The sequence below is a fragment of the Jaculus jaculus genome, chromosome 5 (genome assembly GCF_020740685.1).
Source record: "Jaculus jaculus isolate mJacJac1 chromosome 5, mJacJac1.mat.Y.cur, whole genome shotgun sequence".
Taxonomy (NCBI): Eukaryota; Metazoa; Chordata; class Mammalia; order Rodentia; family Dipodidae; genus Jaculus; species Jaculus jaculus.
This window is the reverse complement of record NC_059106.1, coordinates 43,177,315-43,199,906: the sequence shown is the minus strand read 5'-3', so window position 1 is coordinate 43,199,906 and position 22,592 is coordinate 43,177,315. Positions and strand designations below refer to the sequence as shown.

Sequence of the window (22,592 nt, the reverse complement as noted above, 5' to 3'; positions counted from 1 at the left end):
TGTGTCAAGTCAAGAAAATTAGGATACTATCCCTTAGTTGTGTTGAATTTTCTTCTTTTAAATTATTTATTCTTTGATTTTTCAAGGTAGGGTCTAATTCTAGAACCAGGCTGACCTGGAATTAGTCACAGGGTGGCCTAGAACTCACAGTGATCCTCCTACCTCTGCGTCCCAAGGGCTGAGATTAAAGATGTGCTACCATGCCCGGCTAACTGTTTTTTCTCCCCCAACCCCAAGCAAGGTCTCTAGCCCAGGCTGACCAGGAACTTACTATGTAGTCCCAGGCTGGCCTCAAACTCATGGCGATCCTCCCACCTCTGCCTCCAGGTGCTGGGATTAAAGGTGTGTGCCACCACACCTAGCTGATTATAGGATTTTTGAGGATATCCTGAGACTACATAGTGAATTCCAGGCCAGCCTGGTGTAGAGTGAGACCCTACCTTGAAAAACAAAACAAAACAAACAAACAAACAAATAAACAAACAAAATAGTTAATTGTTGAACAGATATTTTTAAATTTCTCAAAAACACAAGTGTTAATATGCTTGATAATCTAAAGACTGGCCAGGCATGGTGGTTCACATCTTTATTCCCAGCACTTGGGAGGGACAGGTAGGAGGGTCATTGTGAGTTTGAGGCCTGAGACTACATAGTGAATTCTAGGTCAGCTGGGCTAGAGTGAAACTCTACCTCAGGGTGGGGCGGTGGGGGAATTACTGACTCTCAAGGCTGTGGAAGGGGGCTGGGGAGATTAGCTTGGCCCAGGTTTGATTTCCCAATAGCAGATACTTAATCATCAGCCCCCCCCCTTCATTGCATTGCATTGCTTTGCTTTGCCCCCATACATACATCCATCCATACATAATTTATTTGCAAGCAGAGAAAGGGAGAGCGAGTGTGTGTGTGTTGATGGTAGACCCTCTAGCCTCTGCAAATGAGCTGCAGACGCATATACCACTTTGTGCATATCTGGTCTTAGATGGGTACTAGGGAGTTGAACCCCAGTAGCTTTGTAGTCAAATGTCTTAACTGGTGAGCCATCTCTCCAGCCCTCTTTTTTGCTTTTAATAGGGACTCAGACTGTCCTTTAACTCTCAGAAATGCTCCTTCCCTATTGAGTGTTTGTTCTTACAGGCATGAGTGACTGTGCCAGTTTAATTATTTTATTTAGGGGACAGGATCCCATGTATACCAGAATTTCCTTAAGCTTACTACATAACCAAGATCTTGAATTTTTTATTCTCTTACCTCTGAATGCTAGAATTACAGGCATGCATCATCATGCCTGTTTATGTGTTATTGGGGACCGAACCTAGGATTTCCTGCATGCAAGACAACTGAGCTATATTTGCAGTCCACAGTTGTTGTTTTTTCTTTTTCATTTCTTTTTTTGGAGGTAGGGTCTAGCCCAGGCTGATGTGGAATTCACTGTAGTCCCAGGCTGTCTTTGAACAGTCTTCCTATCTCTGTCTTCCAAATGCTGGGATTAAAGGTGTGCATCATCAAGCTCAGCTACAACCCACAGGTGTTTTTTTAAAAATTTAATTAATTAATTTACTTGAGAGAGAAAGAGGCAGAGAATGAGAAGGAGAGAGAGAGAGAGAAAATGGGTGCACCAGGACCTCCAGCTGCTGCAAACACACTTCAGATCATGCGCCCTCTTGTGCATCTGGCTTACGTGGGTCCTAGAGAATGAAACCTTTGGCTTTGCAGGCAAATGCCTTAACTGCTAAGCCATTTCTCCATCCGCAACCCACAGTTTTAAATATATCTTGAGTGACCAAATGACTCAGTGTGTGTCCTAAGAACATGAGGCTACCATGTCTGTGTTTATAAAGTTTATGGCAGAGTACTCCAGAATGACTTGGAAAGAAAAAATGTTTGCTTGGGAGTATTCTATAGTCAATGTCTCTTGGAAGCAAGAAAAAAGATGTAGTGTTCAGGTTTTTACAAAGAAAAGAGGAGCATGGCTAGTACGCATGTATGGAGCACCACTAGAAATAGTGGGGTGGTGGTGTCCTTCATTTATTGGAAGTGAACTGCTTTCCTTGAACAGAGTGAAAATGCTTGTATCAAACTGCACTGTGGTAACCTGATTGTGAAAATGCTGGCATCAAACTGTACTGTGCTAACCTGATCTGTTCTTCTCATGGCAGGAGGCTGAATAGTACTCAGGGGGAAATTCGTGTTGGTCCCAGCCATCAGGTAAAGTCTTATTCCTAACTTCGTAGAGTTTTTTGTTGCTTTTATGCTGCATTTCTATTCTGTTGAGTAGTAATAGAACTGTTACTGCTGTGGAGAAATTGATGTAGGCCAGATTGTCCTTAAAACTCACTATGTAGCACAGGCTGGACTTGAACTCCCAGTCCTGCCTCAGCCTGCTCAGTGATGGGATTACAGACATGCCCACCACATCCAGCTTCATAAGTTTGTCCTCCCATACCAGATCACCACATATTTTAAAAACCTGTTGGAGGAAGGAATTGGGAGTAGGGAACAGATAACAAACAAGAAAATATTGCTGGGCTGGAGAGATGGTTTAGCAATTAAGGTGCTTGCCTGTAAAGCCAAAGAAAGGACCCAGATTCAATCCCCAGTACCCATGTAAGCCAGTTGCACAGGGTGGTGCTTGTGTCTGGAGTTCATTTACAGTGGCTGGAGGCCCTGTTACACCCATTTTCTCTTTATCTGTCCCTCCCTTGTCTCCCAAATAATTAAAAATTTTAAAACAATTTTAAGAAAGAGAGAGAGAAAGGTGCCAGGTGTGGTGATGTATGCCTTTAATCCCAGCATTCGGGAGGCAGAGGTAGGTGGATCGCTGTGAGTTTGAGGCCACCCTGAAATTGCATAGTGAATTCCAGGTTAGTCTGGGCTAGAGAGCGAGACCCTAACTTGACAAATAGCTTATAATATTTTGGAGGCAATAGGGACCTCCCTGGCCAAAAACTCACTGGTAGGTATCCCATCCCTGGCACTGAAAATTTTCTAGTATCAATCTATGGCTTCTGGATGTGTCATTATCCGAAAAAGTAGGCTTTCATATGTCTTATTCAGAATATCTTGAATTTTGATTGACCCTCCCCCTACCCTTCTTTTTTTTCCCCCACCTTTCTTTAACTCAGTGTCTTCCCCTGACCTCACTTAGGCTGTTCTACTCACTGTGATCTGTTCTTCTATATACAATACCCTTCCCTCTCCTCCCTCCCTTATAGCCTTTTCTAGCTTACTGGCCTCTGCCACTGATTTTTATTTCCAGCTCACAAATCTAAACATTTGTAGCTAGGATCCACATATGAGAGAGTACAGGCGATGTTTAGCTTTCTGGGCCTGGGTTACCTCACTTAGTATAATCCTTGCCAGGTCCATCCATTTCCCTGCAAACTTCATTTCATTTTTCTTTACCACTGAATAGAACTCCATTGTGTAGATGTACCACATCTTTGTTATTCATTTATCTGTGAGGGACATCTAGGCTGGTTCTATTTCCTAGCTATTGTGAATAGAGCAGCAATAAACATAGTTGTGCAAGTATCTCTAAGGTAGTGAGAAGAGTCCATAGGATATATGCGTAGGAGGTCTGTAGCTGGGTCATATGGTAAATCTATTTTTAACTGTGTCAAGAACCTCCACACTGATTTCCACAATGGCTGTACCATACCAGACTATATTCCCACCAGCAGTGTAGAAGGATTCCACCTGTTTTCCACATCCTTGCCAACATTTATTATCATTTGCTTTCTTTTCTTCTTGTTGTTTTGTTTTGTTTTATTTTTCAAGGTAGGGTCTCACTCTGACCCAGGTTAACCTGGAATTAACTATGTAGTCTCAGGGTGGCCTCGAACTCACAGCAATACCGCTACACTTTCATTTGCTTTCTTGATGATAGCCATTCTGACAGGAGTGAGCTGGAATCTCAAAGCAGTTTAATTTGCATTTCCCTGATAGCTAAGAGACCCTACCTTGAAAAACCAAAACAAGACAAAGAGGGGGAGAGGTGCTAATGGGGTGAATATGAGCAGTGTACAGTGTAGACACATACCTAAGAAAATGTCATGATGATATGCCAGCCAATTAATCTGCTTATCTGAATGTGTTTCTGCAGAAATTTAGAAAAAGCTGATAATAGTGATGCCATTTTATGAGCCTTAAGGAGCTAAGGTCATTAAGGTCCCTAAAAATGGCTACAATAAAGCAGGTATGGTAGAGCATGCCTTTAATCCCAGGTAGAAGGATCATTGCGAGTTTCTTGGGCATGCTGAGACTACATGCTGAATTACAGGTCAGCCTGGGCTAAAGTAGCTGCCTCAAAAAAACAAAAAACAAAAAACATAAGGCTACCATGTAATGTTCAATTAATTAAATTGTCACTGTAACTTGTCCTAAGCTTAATGAAACTTGTAGAAGGTAATAAAGTTTCAAGTCTTTCACCTTGAATGTTAGCTGTGATCTTTTGAATGTTAAACCAACCATCCATTCTGGTAACAAAGGTATAATTGTATTTATTTATTTGTTTGTTTGTTTGTTTGTTTATTTATGAGCATCAGACACAGAGAGAAAGGCAGATAGAGAGAATGGGTGTGCCAGGGCCTCCAGCTACTGCAAATGAACTCCACATGAATGTGCCACTTTGTGCATCAGATGGTTTTATATGTGTGGGTACTGGGAAATCGAACCCAGGTCATTAGGCTGTATTTGCAAGCGAAGAGAGACAGAATATGAGAGAGAATTGTTCACACCAGGACCTCTTGGCACCACAAATGAACCCGAGATTCACATACCACTTTGTGCATCTGGGTTCATCTTTAATGGCTGAGCCATTTCTCCAACTGGTGGGCTGTTTTTGTGTGTGTGTGTGTGTGTGTGTGTGTGTGTGTGTTGTTTTCTTTGGTTTGTTTTTTGAGGTAGGGTCTCACTCTAGCCCAGGCTGACCTGGAATTCACTACCTAGTCTCAGAGCGGGCTCAAACCCAAGGTGATCCTCCTACTTCTGCCTCCCAAGTGATGGGATTAGAGACGAGCACCACCATGCTATTGTGTTTTTTTCTAGGTAGGGTCTCCCACCACCCCAGACGGACTTGGCACTTGATCTATAGTTGAAGATTGGCCTTGAATTTATTGCGATCCTCCTATTGCTGCCTACTGAGTGATAGGATTAAAGGCATGTTTCATCATGCCCAGCTTTTAAAAAAATTAATATGCTTTATTTATTTATTTATTTATTTATTTATTTATTTATTTATTTATTTATTTTATTTATTTGAGAAAGAGAGGGAGAGAATGGGTATGCTAGGGCCTCCAGCCACTGCAAACAAACTCCAGATGCATGCGCCCCCTTGTGCATCTGGCTTACGTGGTTCTGAGGAATCAAACCTCGGTCCTTAGCCATTAAAACAAGCCATCTCTCCAGCTCTGGCTTTTTATTTTTATTTTTTAAACTCAAGTTGTACTCTTATATCCCCTTTTACTGGTTCCCATTTTTTTTTGATAGCCTCCTCAGTGAGGTTATTGATGTTCACTGTGGGGTAATTGGAACCTTAGTCAGTCTGGGGGTAGGGTTGGGCTATGTTTATATTAGGGATCCAGTACTTTCCAAACACAAATCAATTATATCTGTCTGTCTGTCTATGTAACTATCTATCTGCATTTTATTTATTTATTTGAGAGAGGGATAGGTAAAGAATGGACATGCCAGAGCCTCTAACTACTGCAAAAGATCTCCAGGTTACTCTGCTACCTTGTGCATCTGGCTTTATGGTTACTGGGGAATTGAACCTGGGTCCTTTGGCTTTACTGGCAAGTGCCTTAACCACTAAGGCATTTCCCCAGCCCAAGATCTTTAAAAAACAAAAACAAAACAAAACTCTTCCCACTTTATTTATTTATTTTTCTTTTCTTTTTTTCCAAGGTAGGGTATCACTCCAGCCCAGGCTGACCTGGAATTCATTATGTAGTCTCAGGGTGGCCTTGAATTCCCAGCGATCTACCTACCTTTGCCTCCCAAGTGCTGGGATTAAAGGTATGCACCACCATGCCTGGCCCGCTTTTTTTTTTTTATTATTATTATTATATTTATTTATTTATTTATAAACAGAGAGAGAATGGGTGCACCAGGGCCTTTAGCCACTAGAAAGGAGCTTCAGACATATGAGCCACCTTGGTCATCTTGCTTTACATGGGTACTGGTTTTGCAGGCAAGCAACTTAACAACTAAGCCATTTCTCTAGCCCTAAATTTTATTGAAAGATGTATTTCCTACTATAACAGAAAAAGTGTTTTTCTTTTGTTAAGTAGACATTTTGTATGGACACATTATGTGAGTTTTTTTGTTTTTTTTTAAATTTCCAAGATTGTTATTCTTTCTCCAAAGGTTAGCACTACTGTTGTTGCTTCCTTTCTGTTGGCTTTCCACAGTGTTCTGATGTTTGCTCCATGGCGTCTAGGCCTCTGTGTGGAATTAACAGTCCTATAGTCAGGGTGCCAGTCCTTCTATGGTTATTGTGCTCCCTCATGTCATTCTTCTTTATTTTTATTTTTTTATTTTTTGAGGTTGAGTCTCACTCTAGTCCAGGCAGACCTGGAATTCACTATGTGGCCTAAGGGTGGCCTTGAACTCATGGCCTCTTGAGTGCTGGGATTAAAGGCGTGCACCACCCTGCCAGGCTCATTCTTTTGTTTTTCTTTCTTTATTTTTTGAGGTAGGGTATCACTCTAGTCTCAGGATGGCCTTGAACTTGTGATGATCCTCCTACTTCTGCCTCCTGAGTGTGGGATTAAAGGTGTGCGCCACCATGCCCAGCCCAGCTCAGATATTTAATATTATAACTTAGAATACTGGTTGTTAAATACTGTTGAAGAAAAAACAAATATATATATATATATATATGTATATATATATATATATATATATATACTTAATATTTTTATGTGTTTATTTGAGGGCGGGAGCAGAGAGAGAGAGCATGAATGGGCCAGGGATTTTACCACTGTGAGCAAACTCCAGATACATACACTATATTGTGCATCTTGCTGTATGTGGATAGTAGGAATCAAACCTGGGCTATCAGGACAAACAAGTGACTTTAACTACTGAGCACTCTCTAGCCTTATTTATTTATTTATTTACTTATTTATCTATTCATTCATTTGGAGTCATTGTTCATGTGTAGTGAATTGTCCTTATATTTACTGTTCGGTTTACTCTGACAGTTTATTTCAAAGCACAGAACATTTCTTTTATTCCAGAAATTTCCTTTATTCCCTTGATTAACAATTTTCCTGCTTCCACAGAGCGACTACTATTTTGTTTTTCTTCTTTCCCGATAGGGTCTCAGTTGTATCCCAAGCTGACTCACTATGTAGTCTCATGCTGGCCTCAAACTCACAATGCTCCTTCTGCCTCTGCTTCCCAAATGCTGGGATTAAAGATGTGCCCTTGCATGAATGTTTTTTCTTTTCTTTTCTTTTTCCTTTTTTTATCTACTTTGTTTCTATTAGCTGTCAATCTAACTTGTTTCTAGCATTAACTTTACTTGTCTACTTGTTTTGATGTTGACCATGGTTGGTAGTACCCCTGAGAGTAACACTAATAGGAGAGGTAATTTAATTTCTTAGTGAGAAAACCTAAATGAGGTTTTGTTATTATTTGTGTATGTCTTCCTTATAAGTATGTGATAGGGACACATGTCTTGTTTATCAAGTAGCTGTTACCCTGAGACATTTTTTTTATTTTATCCATATATCTGCTGTCTCGCTCTTTGGGTCATGTTGGCTTTGACCTTACTTGCTGCTCCTTAGGCAGAAGTGACATTTGGCTGTAGCTCAGATTAAATGAGTCATGGTTTTGCTGTTGTTTTTTTGCTGCCTAAAGAAAGAGGCTCAGTACTCCTTTGCCTCTGTCCCTGAAGACTGCTTGCTCACATGGTGACTTCTTCACCCTTGTCTTACAGGCCAAGCTTCCAGATTTGCAGCCCTTTCCATCTCCAGATGGCGACACTGTGACCCAGCATGAGGAACTGGTCTGGATGCCCGGAGTTAATGACTGTGACCTCCTCATGTACTTGAGGGCAGCGAGGTAATGGGATCCCCAATCCTGCTTTCAGAATTAAGCCGTTGTGCCTGGACTAGGGTCAGACCCTACCATGAACACTCTCCCCTAGGCACCCCCCCCCCCCCCCCCCCCGCTGCCACCGAAAAACCAAATAGAATTAGGCTGTCTGAAATGATTCATTCTCAATCAAATTGCCTTTTGTCCTGAAATTTTATTTGTAAATGAGAGATTCTTTTAAGTTTCTAAATCTTTAGTAATCAGGGTCCTGATCCTTCTTACCAAAGAAAGCTGAAAGTGAAAGTCACTTTTTCCCTCTTGGTATTAACCTCACAGTAGTCTTAAGAACTCTTCAGAAGGAAGACATCTTAAGCGATACCTGTAATTACCAGCACCTCTCTCCAGTTGAGTAGTTGTTAGTTGTTCACCCCTTCTTAATTCCATTGCTGATTTCATGTTCTCTGTGTTAGCTGTTCATTAGCGCCTGACCTGAACTTGGCATTTTTGTGGCTTTCCTATATATGAGAGTATTTATCTGTGCTTACCCTGTGTAACTTGCTAACATATTAATGCCAAAGATTCAAAAACAAAACAAAACAAAAAACCCTGAAGTTTAAATCCATCCCACCCAGTCTTTATATAAGCAGAGCCCTGCTTTTCCTGCGGTGATTTCGGGGTGGGGTTTAGGGGAGCTCACTGCAGTATCACTAAGGTACTATATTAAAAAAAAAAAAATACTTGAAAGCAAGGCTCCAGACACCTGAATTCTAGCTCTGGCTTTCTGTGGTGAGTGATGATGTGCACAGTGGAAATTAGAGTGTTAAAGAAGCTGAGTAAAGGAGGTTTTTTCACCTGTCACTTTTCATTCACCTAAAGATGGTTCATAGATGAATGGAATTAATTTCACATTTTCTGGAGACTTAAATTTTTTCATTAATTATCACATAGTGCATATAGGGACTCTTCTTTCTAGAGATCATACTAGTGGAGTACCATGGCAAATTAGATTTAGATTATTCATGTGCTCAAATCTGAAATCTTAGTACTAATAAAGAGTGGGACAAATAACTCCAATGGATCCAACTGAGAACAGCATTTCCATTCTGAAGGAGAGAATATTTTTAAGAGCAGAGAGGCACGGCTGAGAACTGACTTTTGCATGTAGTGATGGAAGTTGGTTTGGGTTGGAAATGTACTGGTATTGTTTTGTACTGATGAAGGGCACACCATCCTTGTTTCCAAAGGAGCATGGCAGCATTTGCAGGGATGTGTGATGGAGGCTCCACAGAGGATGGCTGTGTCGCTGCATCACGGGATGACACCACTCTCAATGCACTGAACACAGTAAGTCTTTTCGGCCAGCCTAGGCATAGGGCATGGTATAGGTGACAGTATTAGGTGTAGTGCTGTGTTGTGCTGCTGGGATTTAAGGATGAATTTGTTGGCTTGGCCATTGTGTTCTGCAAATGTGGGTCAGTGACATTGTGTTTCCAGCTTTGTTTCCTAGTCTGTACCAAAATTCTAGGATCATAGGGAGCCTCATAAGAGTTCCTGGTTGATACTAAGACCTCACAAACCTGGGCACTGTGCTTAGCTAACCTTACACAATGCCCACAGCACGCCCCTGAAGAAGATTCTGTTACCATTATCACCTTTTTTGGAGGGGAGGAGACTTGTTTTCAAGGTAGGGCCTCGCTGTAGCCCAGGGTGACTTGCAACTCACTCTGTAGTCTCAGGCTAGCCTTGAACTCAGTGATCTGCCTACCTCTGCCTCCCCAGTGCTGGGGTTATAGGCATGTGCCACCATGCCTGGCTACTATCATCTTTTGGTTTTTTGAGGTAGGGTCTCATGCTAGTCCAGGCTGACCTGGAATTAACTATGTAGTCTCAGGGTGGCCTCGAACTCACGGCGATCCTCTTACCTCTGCCTCCCAGTAATGGGATTAGAGGCATGCACCATCACGCCCGGCTATCTTTTTTCTTAACTCAAGGAACTAAGTTTTGAGAGATCAAGTCATAACTCAGTGTGTTCTGCTGAAACCATGCATCACCAGCATTCAGTTAGTTGTTTGGTCTTTTGAATATTCATGGGACACACACCTGTAATTCCAGCACTAGGGAGGCTGAGGCAGGAGGATCAAAAATTCAGTCTTTTTTATTTTTTATTTTTTGAGGTCGGGTCTCACTCTGGCTCAGACTGACCTTGAATTCTGTATGTAGTCTCAGGGTAGCCTCGAACTCATAGCAGTCCACCTGCCTCTGCTTCCTGAGTGCTGGCTTCAAAGTCAATCTTGACTACAAAATGAGGTTGAGGCTAGTCTGGGCAACATGAAACTGTTTGAAAGAGAAAACAATGTAAACAAGTCATCTCTAAAAATATCAAAAATGAAAAAAGCTAAACATATGAACCACCATGACATAACATAAGAAATTCTCATTTTTTTAAAAAAAAATTTGATGTATTTTTATTTATTTGAGAGAGAGAGAAAGAAAGAAAGAATATGAATGGGCGCACCAGGGCCTCCAGCCACTGCAAACAAATTCCAAATGCATACACGACCTTGTGCATCTGGTTTACATGGGTACTGGGGAATTGAACCAGGGTCCTTAGGCTTCACAGGCAAGTGCTTAACCGCTAAGCCATCTCTTCAACCCTCTCATTTGTTTTAATCCTGTAATGTCCACATAGCAGTTTAGAAATACCATATCATCAACAGTAATATGACTGATTGCATTTTATTACTAGTTTTTATTTTATTTATTTGTTTGTTAATTTGAGAGAGGGAAGAGGTAGAGAGAGAGAGAATTGACGCGCCAGGGCCAGGGCCTCTAGCCACTGCATATGGACTCTGGACACAAGCACCACCTTTGTGCATCTGCCTTATGTGGGTCCAGGGGAATCGAACCTAGGTCCTTTGGCTTTGCAGGCAAATGCCTTATCTACTAAACATCTCTGCAGCCCTTATTACTGCTTTTTTTTTTTTTTTTTTTTTTTGGTTTTTTGAGGTAGGGTCTCACTCCAGCCCAGGCTGACCTGGAATTCGCTATGGAGTCTCAGGGTGGCCTCGAACTCACAGCAGTCCTCCTACCTCTGCCTCCCAAGTGCTGGGATTAAAGGCATGTGCCACCATGCCCGGCTTATTACTACTATTTTTGATACAATTGTAGCCTTAGAATATATTCTAAGGGCATTATAAGAAAATTAGTAGATTTGGGGGGTCACTACATGAAATTTCTAGATTCTGTATGGTTGCTAAAGGAAATCCTCCAGCCCAAAGTAGTCGTGATTACAGGTTGGTGTCTATTCCAGGACATGATTATGCATGTTTGTGTAGGGCTCTGAGCATGAGGCAGAGCAGCTCTTCAAAGGGCTCATTAATGTTTTTTTGAGGAATGGTCTCACTGTAGTCCAGGCTGACCTGGCATTTATTCTGTAGTCCCAGGTTGATCTTGAACTCATAACAATCTTCCTACCCTGACTCCTGAGTAATGTGATCAAAGGTGTGTGATACTACACCCAGTGAGGGTTAACCAATTTGTGTGTTTGTGTGTGTGTTTCTTTCTTCCTGCAGTAGGGTTTCACTCTATCCCAGGCTGACCTACTATGTAGTCTCAGGGTGGCTTCAAACTCACGGCACTCCTCTTACGTCTGCCTCCCGAGTGCTGGGATTGATAGTGTGTGCCACCACGCCCGGCTCTTTTTTTTTTTTTCCCCCATTTTTTAAGATTTCTATTTATGTATTTATTTGAGAGTGAGATTAAATGTGAGACAAAGATGCAGAGCCGGAGAGAGAATGAGTACACCAGGGCCTTCAGCCATTGCAAATGAACTCTGGACACATGTGCCACCTTGTGCATCTTGCTTATGTGGATTCCTCAGAATCAAACCTGGGTCCTTTGGCTTTGCAGGCAAGCGCCTTCTTAACCACTAAGCCATCTCTCCAGCCCTACCCCTTTATTTTCTTTCCTATTTTTTATTTATTTGTTTGCAAACAGAGAGAGAGAGAGAGAGAGCGAGAGAGAGAGCGAGCGCACGCGCAAGCATACATGCACATACCAGGGCCTCTAGCCACTGCAGATATATGCACCACTTCATGCATTTGGCTTTGTGTAGGTACTGAGGAATCAAGCCTGGGTCGTTAGGCTTTGCATGGAAGTACCTTAACTGTTGTGTTAACTAATTTAAGCACATATACACACTTAATAGTTTTTAATATATTTTTTTGTCTTGAGAGGTCACTATAGTTGGAAGGGACTTTGGCAATCATCTGCTCAGTCTCTAAATAGATAATAATCCAAGAGGGCTGGAGAGATGGCTTTAGGGGTTAAGGCACATGCCTGTGAAGCCTAAGGACCCAGGTTCAGTTCTCCAGGTCCCATGTAAGCCAGATGCACATGGTGGCACATGCTTCTGGAGTTTGTTTGCAGTGGCTAGAGGCACTGGTGCACCATTTGCTCTCTCTCCCTCCCTCCCTACCTCTCTCTTTCTGTCTCTAATAAATAAAAATAAATCTTAAAGCTGGGCATGGTGGTGCATGCCTTCAATCCCAGCACTCGGGAGGCAGAGGTAGGAGGATCACTGTGAGTTTGAGACCACCCTGAAACTACATAGTAAATTCCAGGTTAGCCTGGGATAGAGTGAGACCCTACCTTGAAAAACAAAATAATAAAAATAAATAAATAAATCTTTAAGAAAAAATAATCCAAGGCTTAAAAAGGGCCCAATAGCTTGTTAAATGTGGGAAAGCTCCTAAGAAAACAATCTTCACTGGGATGGAGAGATAGCTAAGAGTTTAAAGGTACTTGCTTATACAGCCTGTTGGCCCAGGATTGATTGCCCAGTTTCCACTTAGAGTCAGATGCACAAAAAGTGGCGCATGCATCTGGAGTTGTAGCAGCAGAAGTCTCTGTCATGGTCATACTCTCCCTTCCTCTCCCTCTCCCCCTTTCTTTCTCTCTCTCAAATTAATAAATAAAATATAACACATTAAAAAGCATAGTTTGTTTAATTTTTATCTGTGTGGTTATATGTATGCCACAGTATGCGTGAGAAAGTCAGAGGAGTGTTGTGCCTCCCCTCCCCTCCCCTCCCCTCCCCTCCCCTCCCCTCCCCCTCTCTTCCCCACTACGCCTGGCCTTACAGTTAAATTTAAAAACTGCAGTTGCTAGTTGGAAAGCTTTGGACTTGTCAGTTCTTTGTATGGACATATCTTATTATATGAACATATATTTATATTTTTATTATTTATTTGCAAGCTCAGAGAGAGAGAGAGAAAGAGAGAAGGGAGACAGAGTAAAGGGCACACCAGAGCTTCTAGCCACTGCAAATGAACTCTAGATACATGCGCTACTTTGTGCATCAGGTTTTATGTGGGTACTGGGGCATCAAACCTGGGTCCTTTGACTTTGCAGGCAAGCACCTTAACTGCTCAGCCATTCCTCCAGCCCTATTTGTGTGTGTGTGTTTTTTTTTTTTTTTTTTTTAGGTTTATCAATGTAGAGTTTCATGCTAGCTCCAGCTGACCTGGAATTCACTATGCAGTCTTGTGGCCTCAAACTCATTGTGATCCATCTACCTCTGTCTCTCAAGTGCTGGGATTAAAGGTGTGCACCACCATGCCTGGTTTATTATTATTAGTATTCTTTTTTTTTTTTTTTTTTTTTTTTGAGAGAGAGAAGCAGAGACAGACAGACAGAGAATTGGTATGTCAGGGCCTTCAGCCACTGCAAGCTCCAGACACTCATGCCACCTTGTGCATTTGTCTTACATGGGTCCTGGGGAATCTAACCTAGGTCCTTTTGCTTTGCAGGCAAGTTCCTTAAACACCAAGCCCTCTCCCCAGCTCTGTTGTTTTTTGAGGTAGGCTGAGGTATGATGGTCAGCATAAATTCCAGGCTGTAAGTAGCCAGGTCACCCTAGGCTAGAGTGAGACTGTACAACTTTTCAGTAATGTGAGTTTCTGCTATTTATAGAGCCCTAAGGAAGGGCACTCGATGACAGCATCAGGGTTTCAAGCCATTGCAAACAAGCTCCAGATGTATGCACCATCTGGGGAATTAAACCTGGGTCCTTTGTCTTTGCAAGCAAGCACCTTAACCACTAAGCCATCTGTCCAGCCCTGTAGGTTGTTTTAAATTCCTGGCTAGCGTCTATTCCAGATTCCTGTCCAGTAGCCCTTCCCTGAGCCTAGCACTACCTGTTGTTTCCCCCTGCTTCCCTGCCTGCTGGTTGGCCTGCCTTTTCCTGATTTATACTGTAGTTCAGTTATTCAAGCAGTTTAGGAACACTTCTTCCTGTGTTCCTCTCTTCTCCTTCTTCCCTTCCCTCCTTTCCTGTCTCTCAGTAATTTCAATTGTTTGTTTTGAGGTATTGAGGTTGAGGTTGGAATTCCAGGCCTCTCACATGCTACACCAAGCACTTAGCCTTTGGGGTTTTTTTGTTGTTTTGTTTGGTGGTTTTTTTTCTTTTTTGAGATGGGTTGGTCTCTCTCTCTCTCTCTCACCTAGGTTTGCCACAAATTCCTCATCCTCCTATCTGTCCTTCAAATGTTGAGATTACAAATATGTATCATCTTTCTGACCAGTGGTTTTTTATTTTAGGTTTTGCTTTTGTTTGTTTTTTTGAGACTTGTTAAATTGGGAAAGCCAGAACTGGGCATGGTGGCCCATGCCTTTGACCCCAGCACTCTGGAGGCAGAGAATCACCATGAGTTCAAGGCCATCCTGAGACTACATAGTGAATTCCAGGTCAGCCTGGGCTGGAATGAGACCCTACAAAAACAAACACACATACAAAAAATAAATAAATAAATAAATAAATAAACAGATGGCCTTGGCATGACTCAGAAGGCACCATGATGCTGAGAAGAAGTGACAGAGGAGTGCTCAGCAGTGAGACATCTCTATCACATCTTCCAGGGCTCAGGGTCCATTGCAGAAGAGGTGGTGGAAAGAATGTTAGAGCCAAAGGAAGGGTAGGACTCCTTACAATACACTCCTCCAGACACAAAATCACAAAATGGCTTGGATATCCATGACCTCTCAGTCCCTGACACTACCTACACAAGACCATCATAATAGGAGGAAAAGATCATGACATCAAAATAAAAGACTGGTTGAGAGGGGGAGGGGATATGATGGAGAGTAGAATTTCAAAGGGGAAGTGGAGGGAGGGAGGGAATTAACATGGGATATTGTCTACAATTATGGAAATTGTCAATAAAAAAATAAAGGGGGACTGGAGAGATGGCTTAGCAGTTAAGCACTTGCCTGTGAAGCCTAAGGACCCTGGTTCGAGACTTAATTCCCCAGGACCCACATTAGCCAGATGTACAAGGGGGTGCATGTGTCTGGAATTCCTTTGCAGTGGCTGGAAGCCCTGGTGCACCCATTCTCTTTCTCTCTCTTTCTCTCTCTCTCTCTCTCTCCCTCCCCCCCCCCTCTCTCTGTCACTCTCAAATAAAGGAAAAAAAAAATAAAGGGTGTGGTGGTTTGATTCAGGTGTCCCCTATAAACCTAGGTGTTCTGAATGCTAGGTTCCCAGCTGATGGAGATTTGGGAATTAATGCCTCCTGGAGGGAGTGTATTGTTGGGGGCGGGTTTATGGGCTTTATAGCCCAGTTTCCCCATGCCAGTGTTTGGCACACCCTCCTGTTGCTGTGGTCCATCTTATATTGGCCAGGGGGTGATGTCCACCCTCTGCTCATGCCATCGTTTTCCCATGCCATCGTGGAGCTTCCCCTCGAGCCTGTAAGCCAAAGAAACCTCTTTTTCCCAGAAGCTGCTCTTGGTTGGGTGATTTCTACCAGCAATGCGAACCGGACTGCAACAAAGGGGAAAAAACAAAACAAAAAAAATTGGGTAAACTATAATTGTGAGGTACATTTCTTAAGTTCAGAGCTGGGAGCTTCTTGGATCTCCAGAGCAATTGTTGAGGGACATGCTGTGCTTACCCAGAGAGTTTTTATTTTGTTATATTTATTTATATGTAAGAGGAGGGAGAATAGACTTGAATCCCAGACCATCAGCCTTTGTAAGCAAGCACCTTTAACTGCTGAGCCATCTATTGAGTACCCTCTCCCCCACTGAGACTATTTGCTTATTAACTACTGTTGAGCAGTTTCTTCAACCTATTCTTGGCTTATGTTTACAAACAAAAGGCCAGTTATTCAGCAGTTCTTCCAACTCTGAGCTTTGCATGCTCCAGTGTATGTGTGTGTTTTTGATTGTGTTTTGGCTGTGCAAGTATTTCTTTTCTTTTCTTTTTTTTTTTTGTTTTTTGAGGTAGGGTTTCATTCTACTCAGGCTGACCTGGAATTCACAACGTAGTCTCTCAGGGTGGTCTCAAACTCATGGCGATCCTCCTACCTCTGCTTCCCGAGTGCTGGGATTAAAAGTCTGTACCACCATGCCTGGCTTAGTATTTCTTTTTACTGATACAACTGGTCTTCTCATGTGTGTGCATGCGTGCATGTCCAGGTCACACGTTTCTCTAGAACACTCTAGCATTTATTAGTACTCATGTGACTACATAAAGTATGCAACTATGGTTGTTGCTCTGCCCTGCTAGCGTTCATTTAGTTTCAGTTTGTTTGTTTGCTTGTGTTCAAGGTTGTAAGGATATTACCAGTAAGTCTAAGATGCTTTAATTTCCTCTGGTAGCTGGTTGTTGGTCTTTCTCCACTGACATTATCTTGCAGAAAACCAGCATAAACAGTCTGGATTTATGAACCTGCCAGTAGCTTTTCTCCCTGTGGCCAGTTACATTCCTGTGTGCTAAGCATCACATCTGTCCCCAGCAGATGCAGTCACAGTTCTCAGAGAGAGGCCTCCTCTCCCCTCCCAGCAGCCTGACCCTCACCATATCTGCTTTCTTAGAGTACTGTGGCTGAACTCAAGATAGGAAAAGCAGAGAAGACTTTGTTGAAATAAAGCATGGGCTGGAGTGATGGCTCAGTGGTTAAGGTGCTTGCCTGCAAAGCCTAATGACTCAGGTTTGAGTCCCTAGTACCCAGGTAAAATCAGATACAAAAAATAGCACACACACCTGGAGTTCATTTGTAAGGCCCTGGTGTGCCCATTCATATTCATTGTCTTTCTTTCTGCTTGCAAATAAATAAAAATATTAAAAAAGAAGCAAAGCTGTGTACATTATCCCTCATTTCATGTAAAAATATCTATGCCTTTAATTCCAACACTTGGGAGACAGAGGTAGGAGAATCTCCATGAGTTTAAGGCCACCTGAGACTACATAGTAAATTCCAGGTCAGCCTGGGTTAGAGTGAGACCCTACCTTGAAAAACCGGCAGAGGGGGGTGAGGGTCGGAGGGGATGACTCTAGTTTTTATGTCCAGCTTTAAAGAGACTTACAAATGAAAACCACTTGAGTTTTTTTGTCTCTATGTGCAGATACTGTTTTAATTCTGTGGGTGTTTGGCCTAGGTCAGTGACTGTACATTTTTCCTAAATTAATTAATGCATCAATAACTATTCTTTTTATCTTGTGATTTTTGTCTTTCAAAAGTCTTATAAAATGATGGACTGTGGGCTGGAGAGATGGCTTAGCGGTTAAGCGCTTGCCTGTGAAGCCTAAGGACCCCGGTTCGAGGCTCGGTTCCCCAGGTCCCACGTTAGCCAGATGCACAAAGGGGCGAATGCGTCTGGAGTTAGTTTGCAGAGGCTGGAAGCCCTGGCGCGCCCATTCTCTCTCTCTCCCTCTATCTGTCTTTCTCTCTGTGTCTGTTGCTCTCAAATAAATAAATAAATAAATAAATAAATTAAAAAAAAATAAAATGATGGACTGTGAAAAACTTGCCTCTTTTTTGGTTTTTCGTGACCTGGAATTCACTATGTAGTCTCCGAGTGGCCTTGAACTCATTGCAGTCTTCCTACCTCTGCCTCCCAAGTGCTGGTATTAAAGACATGTGTCACCATACCTGGCTCACTCCCTTCTGTTTGTTTTTCGAGGTAGGGTCTCCCTGCAGCCCAGGCTGACCTGGAATTCACTATGTAGTCTCAGGCTGCTCTCAAGCCCCTAATGATCCTTGTACCTCAGCCTCCCAAGTGCTGGGATTTGAAGATATGTGCCATCATGCCCAACTATTTTTAAAAAATTTTTAGTCATTTTTAAAATGTTTTTATTTGTGAGAGAGAAAAAGAGAGACTGAATATGAGCATACCTGTGCTTCTTATCACTGCAGACAAACTCCAGACATAAGCCCCAATAGGCGTCTGCCTTTACATAGGTCCTGGGGATTGAACCCAGGCCATCAGGCTTTGCAAGAAAGTGCCTTTAACCACTAAGCCACTCTCCAGCCTCCAGCTGTCTTTATTGGAGCATTTTTTTAATAATCAGGGATGATGGCAAATTCACTATGTAGTGTCAGGGTGCCCTCAAACTCAAGGTGTTCCTCCCTACCTCTGCCCTGCAGTGCTGGGATTAAAGGCGTGTGCCACCACTCATGGCTACAGGGTCTTTTTTTTTCCTCTCAATTTTTATTAACATTTTCCATGATTATAAAAAATATCCCATGGTAATACCCTTCCTCCCCCCCACTTTCCCCTTTGAAATTACATTCTCCATCATATCCCCTCTCCATCTCAATCAGTGTCCCTTTTATTTTGATGTCATGCTCTTTTCCTCCTCTTATGATGGTCTTGTGTAGGTAGTGTCAGGCACTGTGAGGTCATGGATATCCAGGCCATTTTGTGTCTGGAGGAGCACTTGTAAGGAGTCCTACCCTTCCTTCGGCTCTTATATTTTTTCTGCCACCTCTTCCTCATTAGACCCTGCGCCTTGTAAGGTGTGATCAAGATGTTACTCCAGATCCTTCTTTCCAGCATAATGATACCTTCTAAGTCATCCCAAGGTCACTGCCATCTGAAAAGAGAAGATTCTCTACCCAAAGTGAGAGTAGGATTAATAAAAGGGTATGAATATAAGAGAAGTGCTTATTGGGCAGTTTGATAAGCATAGTATATACATTTGTCCAGACATCAGCAGATGTTACACCCCTGGGGCTCATGACAAACCCCTGTTTTAAGTTTTCAGTATCAGGGATGTATTCCCTGCCATGGAGCAGGCCTCCAGTCCAATTGGAGGGCAGTTCGTTTCCACCATGATAGATGTGCCACTATTGCATCCATTGGCTCATTTGGCCTGGCTGGCCAATTATAAGGCTTGCAGTGTCCACTGTTGAGTATCATCACTGGTGATATCTCTTTCTCCCATTGAACTACATGTAAAATGGCTTCTTCCAGCTTCCAGCTTTCTGTCAGCTACAAGATATTTTTAATTTTAATTGTTGAAATAATTAAAAACACATGAGGGGAGGGGATTCGGTTGTATTGGTAGAGATAGGAGGAGGTTGCCATGAGTTCAAGAAACTACACATTCCAGGTCAGCCTGAGCTAGAATGAGACCCTGCCTCAAAAAATTAAAAACAAAAACAACCCGAGGGGGCTGGAGAAGGGGCTTAGCAGCTAAGGCGCTTGCCTGCAAAGTCTAAGAACTCCTCTTTGAATCCTTCAGATCCCACATATAGCCTGCTCCAACAGTGATGCAAGCATGCAATGCCATGCATGCCCACAAGGGGGTACACACGTCTGGAATTTGTTCACAGTGGCTGAAAGGCTCCGGCACGCCCATTCAGTCTCAGTGTGTGTCTCTGTCTCTCTCTCTGTCTCTCTCTCTCTCAAAAAAAAAAAAAAATAAAAAAAAAAAAGGAAAAAGACAGAAGACCTGAGGGGAAAACAAAATACAATCAGAGCTATAAGAGCTGTTTGCTTTTTGCCTTTCTGGGCTATTTTGACAATTTTTGTCATATATAAACAGTGTATTTTGCATAGCAGAAGACTGGATTTTCATTGTTAATAATGGATTGCAAATATTTAATATTTGCCATGAAAGCAGTCTAATTCAGAGAGGCTTTTCCTACAGTTATTATAATGGCTATAATTGCAAAAGGGTGCTCTGCTGTACTAGAAACTGCCAGATGCACTGCCATTTGATCTAAAAGGTCACAGAAAAGGGACATTTAAATTAAGTTATAAATTACAATTGAAGAACAATATTTTGATGTGTGAGACCAGAGATGTCAGAGCAAGGAGATGTAATTCATGGGCTCATTATAGAACAGTGGTGCCTGACAGCTGAGCCATGCCAAAGGAAAATTTATTTGCAACATCACGCAGACAGAAAATGGCAGCTAAGATGAGAAGCCAGGGTAGAAACTTGAAACCTTGTGCTAATGCACAGAGTTTATGCTAATAAGAGTGCCAGAGATCCAGAGATGTTTAATGACTGCTGTAATATAAATGAGGTGTTCGGACATGTGCACATTTTCAATCTTATTTAAATTAAGACCTCGTCCTTGCTCTATAAAATAACATACTTTATAACCAGGCATTAAGGTTTCTTCTCTCACCTCTGTGTCCAACATACAGATTTGCTGAAATTTTAGAATGGTTTAGGCAGGAGAGTTAAAGCTTGAAATGAGATTTCTATCCATGGCAGCTTGGAGAAAGGATATAATTTAATGTTTATGGCAATCCATGAGAAGTTCAATCATGAGTTAATTAAACTGTAGGCAGTCATTAAGTATTATTTATTCTTTTGAGAAGCTTGCCAGTAAAGCACTTACATACATTAAATTATAGAAAGTATTAAATAAGGAATGATTTGTCAGGCAGAGTAAGAGTAGCAGATTTAACTTGGGCAATTATGCAGAAATGTTTTTCTTCTTGCAGCATGATCCTTTCTTACTGCTCATCAGGAGGGGGTCAGGGATTGTAATGAGTGTCTTTGGCTGTCTTGAGCCTTTTGTTGTTTGTTATCTTAGCCATGTATTGAAAATGTTATGTGGATACCACAATAGAATCTATAACTATTTTATTTTATTTTTAATTTTTTTGAAAGAGAGTAGGCATGTCAGGTACTTCATCCGTTGCAAAGGAACTACAGATATATGCATCACCTGGTGCACCTGGCTTACATGCTTCCGGGGTCCTTACCTGGGTCCTTTGGTTTTGCAGGCAATCATCTTTTTCACTAAGCCATCTCTCCAGCCCTATAACTATTTTAATTTTCAGAGTTTCTTTACAGTTTCTGTCTCATGTAAATGCTCCCCAGTGTTTTGTGACAAGATGGGGGCCAGTGGTTGGGTATGCATTTGACAAATGTAAACCTCCACTCAGCTGACTTGGGACTGATCTGGCAATAAGAGCCTGACCACCATGACTCAGATCTCATTACCTGAAACCACTGGGTTGAGAGGTTTTGGTTCAGCTGATGAAATGGATACTTTCTATGCAGTATTTTCGTTCTGCCTTTGAGTAGAGTGCTCATTGTTGTTATAGGAGAACCAAGTCAAGTGCTGCTCAGAAGCTGCTATTGGCTTTGGTACAAGTGAAGGGGCCACAGGACAGTTTGCTGGATAACAGCTAACTGGGATCATTTGTGATGGAGGCACGTGAAAAAGCCATCATTCCTTGCTCTGACAATTTTTTTCTTTTTTTCCTGAGGAAGGGTCTCACTCTAGCCCAGGTTGACCTGGAATTCACTATGTAGTCTCAGGGTGGCCTTGAACTCACCGTGATCCTTCTACCTTTGCCTCCCAAGTACTGGGAATAAAGGTGTGCACCACCATACCCGGCTTTAATTATTCTGTTTTATTAGTAGTCACTGTTGGCCTTTTCAAGTGCTTTATTTACTTTATACTTTATCATTTATATGGCTGTTCAGGAAAATACCCAGTGCATACAGTGCCTTTTCAGGCATCCACAGAACGCCTTGGAACATCTCCCATGAATAAAGGGAGTAGAACTATTTCTTCAAAGATTGTTATGTGGGGCTGGAGAGATGGTTCTGTGATGACAGTGCTTGCCTGCAAAGCCTTATGTCCAAGATTCCATTCCCTAGTACCCACATAAAGCCATACATCATGAGTGAATTTGCAGCCCCTGGAATCCCTGGTGTTTGCCTGCTTTTGTCTCTCTCCACTTCTCTCCTCCTCTCTCTGCTTGCAAATACATAAAAGATATTTTTTTTGACAACTTTCATAATCATAGACAATACACTATGGTAATTCCCTCTCCACACGCACTTTTCCTTTTGCAACTCCACTCTCCACCATACCCCTTCCCCCTCTCAATCAATCTCTTTTATTTATTTATTATTAATACTATTTTTTTATTTAGTTTTTTTTTTTTTTTTTCCGAGGTAGGGTCTCACTCTGGTCCACGCTGACCTGGAATTAACTCTGTCATCTCAGGGTGGCCTTGAACTCATGGCATTCCTCCTACCTCTGCCTCCCGAGTGCTGGGATTAAAGGCGTGTGCTACCATGCCTGGCTTTATTTAGGTTTTTGAGGTAAGGTCTCACTCTAGCTCAGGCTGACATTGAATTCACTATGTAGTCTTAGGGTGGCCTCAAACTCACAGCCATCCTCCGACTTCTGCCTCCCAAGTGCTGGGATTAAAGGTGTGTGCCACCATGCCCAGTTCTGTCAATCTCTTTTATTTTGATATCATCATCTTTTCTACCTATTAGG

General features: G+C 42.2%; 1 protein-coding gene and 1 non-coding gene across 6 annotated transcripts in view; both read left to right on the top strand.

The window, feature by feature from the left end:
• Window positions 1-22,592, top strand: part of Rere (arginine-glutamic acid dipeptide repeats) — a 315,974-nt gene that overhangs the window by 162,100 nt on the left and 131,282 nt on the right. For all 5 annotated transcript variants that reach the window (XM_045148710.1, XM_045148711.1, XM_045148709.1 and 2 more), the window contains 3 exons: window positions 2,157-2,205; window positions 7,946-8,070; window positions 9,288-9,387. In XM_045148710.1, the coding sequence (XP_045004645.1) occupies window positions 2,157-2,205; window positions 7,946-8,070; window positions 9,288-9,387 (274 nt within the window). The remainder of the gene's footprint in view (window positions 1-2,156; window positions 2,206-7,945; window positions 8,071-9,287; window positions 9,388-22,592) is intronic.
• LOC123461325 lies at window positions 4,061-4,189 on the top strand. The gene has a single exon (XR_006637612.1). It is a non-coding gene; the product is annotated as a small nucleolar RNA SNORA33 (small nucleolar RNA).